This window comes from Macaca nemestrina, chromosome 14 (assembly GCF_043159975.1).
Source record: "Macaca nemestrina isolate mMacNem1 chromosome 14, mMacNem.hap1, whole genome shotgun sequence".
Classification (NCBI taxonomy): Eukaryota; Metazoa; Chordata; class Mammalia; order Primates; family Cercopithecidae; genus Macaca; species Macaca nemestrina.
In genome coordinates this window covers 70,929,282-70,939,785 of record NC_092138.1, presented here as the reverse complement: position 1 = coordinate 70,939,785, position 10,504 = coordinate 70,929,282, and the positions used below count along the sequence as shown (strand labels likewise).

General features: G+C 39.1%; 1 protein-coding gene across 3 annotated transcripts in view; it reads left to right on the top strand.

Annotated features, from left to right (window-relative positions):
- The first annotated feature begins 1,152 nt into the window (after positions 1-1,152).
- Positions 1,153-10,504, top strand: part of LOC105480967 (testis expressed 10) — a 51,986-nt gene continuing 42,634 nt past the window's right edge. The window contains exons 1-4 of one of the 3 annotated variants that reach the window (XM_011740187.3): positions 1,153-1,323; positions 4,720-4,908; positions 6,676-7,388; positions 7,767-8,010. In XM_011740187.3, coding sequence (XP_011738489.2) covers positions 4,729-4,908; positions 6,676-7,388; positions 7,767-8,010 — 1,137 coding nt within the window. In that variant the 5' untranslated portion in view covers positions 1,153-1,323; positions 4,720-4,728. The remainder of the gene's footprint in view (positions 1,324-4,719; positions 4,909-6,675; positions 7,389-7,766; positions 8,011-10,504) is intronic. The other 2 variants (XM_011740188.3, XM_024792626.2) reach the window with 2 other exon arrangements.

Genomic DNA, 10,504 nt, shown 5'->3' with positions numbered 1-10,504 from the left:
TTCAAGGATGGTCTTACTATTTGAGATGAATAAGCTGTATGAAGAGTAGATTTCAAGGGGAATATCATCAATGTTCTGTTTTGGACAAGTTGACCTTGAGATGTATATTGGATATCTGAAGGAAATATTGAATAAACTGTTAGATACAAGTTTGGAGTTCCGGGGACATGTCTGGTTGGCAATAAATCTTTCTTCTTCTGATCTATTCTCATAGCTTTAAATAGAATATAATGCCACATAATGCCAATGACTCCCAAATATTTATGGTTATGGTGGATTCTAGGCAGATCGTGGTGATGTGGCCATATTGCCAGCAAAGGGAGGGCAAGGTCTCTCGCGCTGCCTCTTTATCTCCAATTATGGAACAAGCATGGTTTTAGTTCCAGTGCTTGGGTCTCCCATCATTCCTTTGAATTCCTACCCAATATAATGAGGGTCACTATCTTCGCCAGCTTTACTAATTCTTATATCTGGTGAGATGCAGAGACAAATTTGAATCAAGGTCTGAAGTCCTTACCTGGGGCTCTTTCTTCCATGCCATCATGCCAGTCTTTGTGAAGGCTGTTTTTCAAAGGCTCATTCTTCTTATCTCTTTTCTAGAAATTTTAGTTTATTTCTTTACTTCAGAAATTAATCTCGCACTTCATTTTAGTAGCAGGAATGTTAGTGCTCAGAAACTGAAATGTTAGGGAGAATCCTTGACCAAGACTTTCAGGCTCTAGATACTAGGTGTGTCTTGCTCTAATTAAGGAAATCTTATCTGTTCCATCTCAGCCCAGTTTAATGTCCCCAAGAATTCCATCTTCAGCAGTCCAAAACTTTTCCCTTTTTCAATTCAGTTCAATTTATACTCTTCTCTGAAAGTGGCTCCAGGTCTGAAGAACTGTGGTCTGGGGGGAAGATAAAAGGCATGCTCAGCTATAAACAGGCCCACGTCCCCTAAGTTGCTTGCCCATGAAGTTATGAGCCGGACTTATACGCCACCCTTTGTCCCGGGACCTTGCGCTGTCCTCCCTCCAGTTCCCACTAAGCAGGGGGCTTCCGGCGCGGTCCCCTCCTCTGTGGGCGGGGCCCACTGCTCCCGTTCCCGCCTCCCTGGCTGCGCGCGGCTGCGGGCTGTGATCACGTGAGCACAAGGGGGAGGGGGAGGGGCCCTGATTTCCGGGCGGCGGAAGGAGACGCGGCCGCGTGAGGACGAGGCTATTTGAAAACACGCTCCGGGAGCCAGAGTCTGAGGCCGGCGGTACACGCTGTCGCCCCGTGGGCTTCTGCTCGCTCGCTTTCCCCTCGGGCTCCGCGCCCCGGCCGCGGCCGGGTCCTCAGGTGAGCGGCAGTCGTCCGTCGGGCCGGGTCCTCCCGGGGCGCGGGACTGAGCGTGGTGGGGCCGTCGCCCCCCGATCCGCGGCCCAAGCGGGCAGGGTCGGCCGTGGACGATGTGCGCCCACCGGGTCTGGGCCGCAGCGTCCCTTGGAGCTGGGCCTGGGTGTGCGGCCGGCACTGCGGGGGCGGGACCCCCTCGGCGTTTGTGGAGCTTCAGATGACTGGGCGGGTTCGCCCGGTTTCGGGTCCGAGAGAGTTTTAGGCCGGGGTGTGTGAATCGGGCCCCAATTCCCCGACTCTGGTCCTGGCCAGCGTCCCTTGGAGTAGAAGAAACGATGGTTTCCTAAAACCCACGGTGTGTTCACCTCTGGGATGGATGCGGGACCGAGTACGGAGTGGGGATGAGCTGGCGTCCCCTGTTCCACCCTCTGGTCGCCCAGGCGGGAGAGTTAAGCGAGTGGAAGGGGACCACCAGTTTTCTGAGGTCGCCCCTGCCCGGACCATTTGCTTTTTGGGAAATCTGTCGCCTCTGGTTGGCCCCTCAATGGAGTTTGGAGGAACTCCTGAGTTTAAGGGATTGGGGAGGAAATTATCAAAGGCCGAGTGCAGTACGATCCTTCTCTCTGGTTTTTTTTTTGTTTGTTTGTTTTTTTGGAAAAGAAGTTGGAAATGAGGAAAGGTAAGAAGGTGGCAGGCAAACTATTAATAGTTGGAATTTAGTTCGATTGAAATCCTAAAAACTCTAGGATCTGCCTTTTGTTGGAATTAGGAGAAAAGACCTAAAGTAGTAATGTGTGACATTCAGCTTTGAAACTATCGGGGATCGCAAACTTAAGGACTAGTGATGTGAGTTCCTGGCATTCCTACCTTTTGCTAAAAATCGGCTACTGTAAAAGTGGCTTAGTGGGACTTTTTGATTTGCTGTGTTATGAAAATCTTTGTTATAAGTTAAAGTCAATTACTAGTAGAACTTTGAGAATTCTTCGCATAAAAATGCTTTGTGTCCCATAATAATACTACTAGGTTTGAAAAGTCAAGGAAGGTCAATCAGCCCTCTTAATTTTCCTAGTAGAGAAAGCATTAACGTGACTAATACAAAGCGATAGATAATATGGCATAAAGTTGACAGTAGACTGTCGAAGATCCATCAGGTTGTTAATGGCTAAATAGAACCCACAGGACTGGGGGAGGAAGGGAGTTAATTTTTCTGAATGTCCTGTATTATTTACTTTAGTCTCTGGTACCAGCTAGTAATAAAATTGTAGGAAAAGCTCACAAAGTGTCCTTGCTTAATTAATGAAAACCATTTTTATATTAAAAGAGGCCAGGTGAGTATCATGGCCTTCTTTTTAGGCCTTATACCCACCCACCCACCCCCAGCTTTTTCTTTCAGACTAAGGTAACTAGGGGTGTGGGTGAGATGAAAATTTGGGAATAGGGACGAATGAAATAAGCCAAACGGTTTTGCCACGAAGACTTCCAGTCTTCAGGTTAATTCTGGTATGTTCAGGGTGGTTTTGCAGAGCTCAGTTCTGTGAATGAATCCGTTTTCAACTTCTTGATAAAGGCGTGACTTCCAAACTTTTCTGAGGTGCCTTGCTAAAACGTGTTTAGTACCACCTACCTTGCATGGTTCTATGCAGATTGTATACTGAGGTACACACTGCATCTAGTACCGGGCTTGGTACGTACTGATCCTGAGACTTGAGGGACACGCACATGTTTATGCTTAGAGCATACATATTTAACCGTGTACCAGGCACAGTTCTGAGTGTTTTACAGTTGTGTATGATTATCCCTATTTTGTAGATAGAAATTGGGACAGTGTACAGCTAGAAAGCGTCGGAGTCTGGATAAGAACCTAATCAATTTGGTTGTAGAATTGGTTCTTCACCTGTGGGAAATCCTACCTCATGGCGATCTAATATAACCCTGTAATTAAGTGAATTTGGATATATTGTCATAGCTGATTAGCTTCTGAATTCCTTGAACTTGAGCTGCTCAGTATTGCACTGGCCATTTTATTAATATTGTAATAATGGAAATTTCCATTTTACCCATTTTTTTCATACCCTCGTGTGTAGCACTGTCGCTTTTTATGGCCAGGCACAGGATAATTATGATAAACCAGGCGATTAGGGGAAGTTTTATATATTCCAGAGGTACTTACCCTATTCAAGTCGTGTACAGTGGAACGCAGAGTTCATTGTTCTCGGTTGTGGAAAAGGCTTCAAGAAGAATTTAGCTGGTTCCAGGTAGAAGAGGCTATTGTTTTAGATAGAGGTTAGCTTGTGGGAAGATAAAGCTGGAGAGGATGGATGGGGCCATGTTAGGAAGGACCTCCTATGTTCTGCTAAGGAGGTTTTACTGTGTATGAGGAGTAGAACAACTGAGAGCTCTTGAGTCTTGGTCATGAGATTTGTGTTTAGAGAGAGCTCTCTGGTAAAGGTCCGGTGGACTAGAGAGTAGACACTAGATAGTAGCCAAGAGTACCAGTGAGGAAGGTATTGAATGGTAAAAATAAAGGACTTCTTGAAAATAGTGGCCTGGAAATAGGTAAGAGACACAGATCAGAGATTTCATGTGTAAGTACAAGGTTTGGAATGTGGTATAGAGGGGGAGGAAGTACAAGATGGCATGGTGTTATGCCTGAGTTATTTATTATAATAGTGGCTTAGCTGGTCTTTGTTCCTTGTCCCCCTATTACATTATATATTTTTTCTATGCTGCTTTTTGTCCTTTTTGGGGACCAAGGGGCAATACTGTTTTCTATTTAGTCTGAACTTTATTCACTTTTGCTATACTAGGTTTATCCCCTACGCCTGATCTTTACCTTGTTCTCCTTGCTCTTGAAAGGCCCATTATTCTCCTTGCTGTGTATTTGAATATTACCCATTTTTCAGATGCTCAGCTTAGGTTCGTAAATCTTTTTCTAACTGTTACAGGCTGCATTAAATAATAACATAGATTTTCCAACTTTGCTTGCTATTGCTAGAGAAGTTCCTCCGAGGCGTTTACGAAGACCAGGAGCTCACCAGCAGATACAAGTTATGTCTCTAACAAGTTTGTGCTGCTCTTCTACATTCAAACAAAGGAAAAGAAAAAAACAAATTTCAGAAGGTTTCCGTTTAGCACATAGCTTGACAGAAGGTTCCGTGACCCAAAAAACTTTGCAAAACCGTGGCAAGACTGTTGCCTTGTTACAGTATTTTATCACTAAACTGAGTTTTTAATAGTTCTTAACAGCATTTTTTAATATTTTGATCTTTCAGCATAATCACTGATTCTTATGATTGAAATAAATGTTACAGTAATATGTGTTGGAAAGCGCCTTTTTTCTTCTTTTATCATTTATTCTTGTCTCTATCCAATGCTTTTAATTAATTCTTTTTATTATAGTAGTCGAGAATGACCAAAAAAAGAAAACGCCAAGATGATTTTCAAAAAGTAAAATTGAAAGTTGGTAAAAAGAAGCCCAAGTTACAAAATGCTACTCCTACAAACTTTAAAACAAAGACTATACATCTGCCTGAGCAACTCAAAGAAGATGTAACACTTCCAACAAACAATAGAAAACTTAACATAAAGGTAAATCGTAAATCTTGTTTTGATGAAATAAGATTTTCTTTGGAATCATGTAGAATGTTATATTTTTGTGAAAATTTGTCTAAAGTCTTAAATAGTTTGCCTAGGGTCATAGGGTTTATTGATGTTTGGAGTTTCTCTTTTACCCAAATCTGATCTCTCTTCATATACTTGTGTCTTTCCCCGTCCTCCAGAAAGGTTTGCTAAACTAAATGCACAGTTGTTTCTCCCTGGTATACTTATTTGATGATTTAATTTAAAATTTTTTTTTTTTGAGACAGTTCTCACTCTTACACCAGGTTGAGCACAATGGTGTGCTATCATGGCTGGCTGCAGCCATGACCTCCTGAGCTCGAGTGATCCTCCTACTTCAACCTGCCAAGTAGCTGGGGCTACAAGCGAGCTCACCATGCCTGGCTGATTTAGTTTTTTGTAGATACAAGGTTGCAATATGTTTCCCAGGCTGGTCTCAAACTCTTGGATGTAAGCAATCCTCCAACCAAGGCCTCCTGAGGTGCTGGGATTGTAGGTGTGAGCCATGGTGCCTGGCTATATCTGGAAATAATTCTTACATGTTTTTGATGTGTCAGATTTTTGAACAGTTTTCTAGCTGTTTTTTAGCTAAGATACAATCCTGTCATTCAATTTTGAACCCATACAGCACATAACTTATTATAGGTTCATAGTAAATACTTGAAGTCAATTAAGTTTGAGCAAGTGTTGCTTAAGAATTTAACAGCTTTATGGGGACATAATTTACACATAATTAAAATCACCCATTTAAAGTATACAATTCATTGCTTTTAGTGTATTTACAGAGTTATGCTACGGTCACCTTAATCTAATTTTAGAACATTTTTATCGCTCCAAGAAGAAAATCTGTACCCATTGGGAATCACTTCTCATTTCTTCCAGCCCTTGGCAATCACTAATCTACTTCTGATATCTATAGATTTGCTTATTCTGGAAAGTGTATGAAATCATACAATATATGGTCTTTTGTTACTGGCCTTTTACTTAGCACAGTGTTTTGGAGGTTCCTCCAGGTTGTATGTAGCTTGTAGCATATATCAGAACAGTGGTGCATTCCTTTGTATTGTTGAATTGTATTTCATTGCATGATTAGGTCACGTTTTGTTGATCACTCAGCAGTTGATGAACATTTAGTTTGTTTCTGGTTTTTGGCTCTTACGAATAATGCTGTTATGAATATTTGTGTATAGGTCTTTGGGAGGATATACATTTTTCTATTTTTGTTTTTTAAGCTCTGAAGGTTAAATAATACTAAAGAGTTATTTAAAGTTATTTTTTCAAAGTTTACATAAATTATTCCACAAATAAAATTGTCCAGTAGTATACTCTGAATAAAACACAAACACCCTGCAAAAGCCCATTTGAAATAGGCAGAATAAATAGGCCTGTCAAATTGAGAGTATATAAATACGCCTTTCATGATGTTTGGTACATAGTATATTTTCAGTAAATGATGGTGTGATTGCTGTCACTTTATATCATAAGAGTGTCTAAGCCTGCGTGTAGGTTAATGTAAAGTGAGAAAATTCCACCTGAAAATTATGCAGTGTTTTTATTAAGCTGAAAGTATTTTTCTGTTTCTGATCCTAACAAAAGCTAAATAACATTTAAAGAGTACTTATTGAAGTAGTTTCCCCACGGAGTGTCAGTTTACTAGTGTAGTGTTAGTTAGCATGTTTATTTGAAATTGATATATGTATATAAGTATACATCTAAAATTTGTATTTTTATTTATAGGATTTGCTGTCACAGATGCATCACTACAATGCTGGGGTTAAACAAAGTGCTCTTCTTGGACTTAAAGACCTTTTGTCTCAATACCCATTTATAATTGATGCACACCTTTCAAACATATTAAGTGAAGTGACTGCTGTGTTTACAGATAAAGATGCTAATGTACGATTAGCAGCAGTTCAACTTCTTCAATTCCTGGCCCCCAAAATACGAGCTGAACAAATTTCTCCATTTTTTCCTTTGGTAAGTGCCCATCTCTCTAGTGCCATGACTCACATTACTGAAGGAATTCAGGAGGACTCTTTAAAAGTTTTGGACATTCTGCTGGAACAGTACCCAGCTCTAATTACTGGCCGTAGCAGCATATTGCTTAAGAATTTTGTAGAACTTATTTCTCATCAGCAGCTGTCCAAAGGACTGATAAATAGAGACAGATCCCAGTCCTGGATACTTTCTGTAAATCCTAATCGGAGACTCACTTCTCAGCAGTGGAGGCTGAAAGTCTTAGTGAGACTCAGTAAATTCCTTCAGGCCTTGGCAGATGGATCCAGTAGGTTGAGAGAAAGTGAAGGACTTCAGGAACAGAAAGAAAATCCCCATGCCACTAGCAACTCCATTTTTATCAACTGGAAGGAACATGCCAACGACCAGCAACACATCCAGGTTTATGAAAATGGGGGTTCACAGCCAAATGTCAGTTCACAGTTCAGGCTACGGTAAGAAGGATTTCAGTTATGTCCACACAGTTTTCCTGTATTGAATTATAACTGCTGATCATTGATGCCTATTGGTGGGAAGACATGCAGTTGTCTTTCATAGTTTTCATATAGTTACTCATGATTTGATTTTATTTACTCATGGGAAGAGTCATTTGTATGTTAATTTATTTATAGCAAAGCCTTTGAGAAATAAAACTTGATAATATCTATTGGCTTTGTCATCTTAGAATTTCATTTTTCTTACTCGTTTTGATTGATGTAATTTTCAATTCATGGTGCTTCATTTTACTAGTACTTTATATTTAAGATTTAAATTAGCAATGGATAATAAACATTTTTTAATCACTTAATTTTTTTCTTTCTTACCCTTATTAGGTATCTGGTTGGAGGACTGAGTGGTGTGGATGAAGGCCTATCATCTACTGAAAACCTGAAAGGATTTATTGAGATAATAATTCCTTTGCTAATTGAGTGCTGGGTTGAAGCTGTACCTCCACAACTAGCTACTCCTGTTGGAAATGGTATAGAACGAGAACCTCTACAGGTTATGCAGCAAGTTCTTAATATTATTTCCCTTCTGTGGAAACTCTCTAAACAACAGGATGAAACCCATAAATTGGTGAGAACTAATGATTCTGTATTTTCTTAGTGTTGCCTTTTATCATAAATGGGAAGATTCGAAATCAGCTCATTACTACTAATTGGTTATGTATTTTTCTAAAAAGTATCTTGGGTTTAACTGTAAACTTGTTTGTTTTGCACAAAACTACAAATTAGTTTTCTGAAATTATTGTCTGTGAATATATGTATATTTTTAAGTGAAATGCATAACTCATGCTTGATTCCGTTAGTTTTTATTGGCTATAATTCACAGTAGTGTTACAGTGTTTTGTTTATGGCAGATTGATTGTGTAGGAACATTCTAGTTTCTGAAGATCTCTTACATGATTTAAAAAGTTGCTTATTAAGTGGTCTCAATTTATTCCACATTGCCAGGTTTAGTAGAAATGGACAAAACTGAAGAGCTCATAAACACTTGAATTGTTTTAAGTGTTGTGCTATAGTGAATGTAGTGCATAGTGTATGCTACAGTTTTTCTGTGCAACCAAGGAGGAACAAGCCACGAGATTAAGTGGCTAAATTAATACGATAATACACTTAAAAAGGGTAGCTGCAGAAGCAAGACTTCAAAGCTAGAAGCATCTGGTTTTCAGAAGAATTGCTGTAGGGACTTTTGATAAGGCAGGTGTGAATCCTTGAAGTTTATATAAAACTGAGAAGGTAGTTTTCTTGTTTTTGTTCTTTTTATTTCAAGTTGAAGTTTAGAATGAGTCACTATGCTGCGTAAGATGTGATAAATTAAGTAGTATTTGACAGTCTTGAAAAGCATTATAGAGTTGTAGTATGGTGTGTATTTTAAGAGCGTATTCTACTGCTGTTAGCCCATCATGTGTAGGGATGTTTTGTGAATTGCGTTTTCAAATAAGATGGCATTTTACTGATTACAGTTTTGAGACTTTGTATTTTATGATTCATTGCATACATTGACAAAAATTTAATCATAGGTCTATAATGTATGATTTTGAGAAAGCAAAGCTTATTTCTCATATGGCGGTTAATTTGTGATGTAGGCTAGAGACAGTAAGAATGTATATAGCTCCTTAAAGTATATATTACAGTCTTGATCTATGATCATCTGAAAGGTTCAGATAGAAAATGAAAGTAATGCTAAAGTCCTTAAGATGTCCTATAAAAAAGAAAAAGTAATATTCAACATGGACTTTGAGTGCTAGTTTTTTCTTTTTTTTTTTATTTTTGAGACCGAGTTTTACTCTTGTTGCCCAGGCCGGAGTACAGTGGCGCGATCTTGGCTCACTGAGACCTCCACCCCCTGGGTTCAAGCAATTCTCCTGCCTCAGCCTCCTGAGTTGCTAGGATTACCGGCGCCCACCACCATGCCTGGCTAATTTTTTGTATTTTTAGTAGAGATGGGGTTTCACCATGTTGGGCAGGCTGGTTTCAAACTCCTGACCTTAGGTGATCTGCCCGCCTCGGCCTTCCAAAGTGTTGGGATTACAGGTGTGAGCCACCGTGCCCGGCCTAGTTTTTTCATTTTTAGAGAGCCAAGAAGTAAAAATTCCAAGCTGCTCTGGTGTTTGGTTACATATAAGCACTAGTAAACTTTTGTTACTGCTTTGTTAGTAGCATTTGTATTTAGACAGACTAGTAGAACCAAAATACAAAATCTGAAAATTTATTAATTATGCTAGTTTTGGGTCATCTTATCATCTGGATAACACTAACAAAGGTTCTAAATACTGCTTTAATTTTATGGATATTTAAAATAGTATGCTTTAAAACTATTTTGTGTTATTATAACATGGCTAGGCTTATTAGCTTATTAATATAGAATGGTAAGTTTAAAAGACTACATAGACTGTTGAAGATCAGAATACTAAATTGAGATACTGTATAAAGCTGAAATAAATAAATTCAGATAGAAATAATATTTAAAAACATCCACTGGTAGAATTCTCTAATTCACCTTGGTAGATTTGTAATAACTTGGTAAGAACCATTATCTTTTTTTTTTTTTTTTTAAAAGAACCATTATCTTAGAGACAGAGTATAAAAATGTAGATTGTTGGTACAATCTATACAAAATGATAGGTTGTGAGTAGCATTCTGTACAAAATGACATTAAAATGCACATTCTGGTCTTAAACTTCTGGCCTTAAATGATCCTTGCACCTTGGCTTCCCAAAGTGTTGAGATTACAGGCATGAGCCTCTTTGTCTGGCCAGAGCCTAATCTTTAGGAGGAACCAAATAGCATTCCTTGGCATTAAACTCAAATCACACACCATAAGCTGAATTGTAACCCTCTTCTCTCAGAAACTGTATAGATTTTTCTGTTGGTAAATTGGTGTCTGGGTTAGATATAGTCTTAGGACTATTGACTGTTTGCTTTTGCATGTTGGCGCTGCAGCTTGATGCATTTAGTTTGCTAGTATTTGCAACACAGTTGAGAAATTTCACTTGTATTCAAGTAGTTTTTTTAAAAAAAATTTTTAGTAATTTGAAGCTTTGATCCTTGCTTTGAAAAGAAGTCTC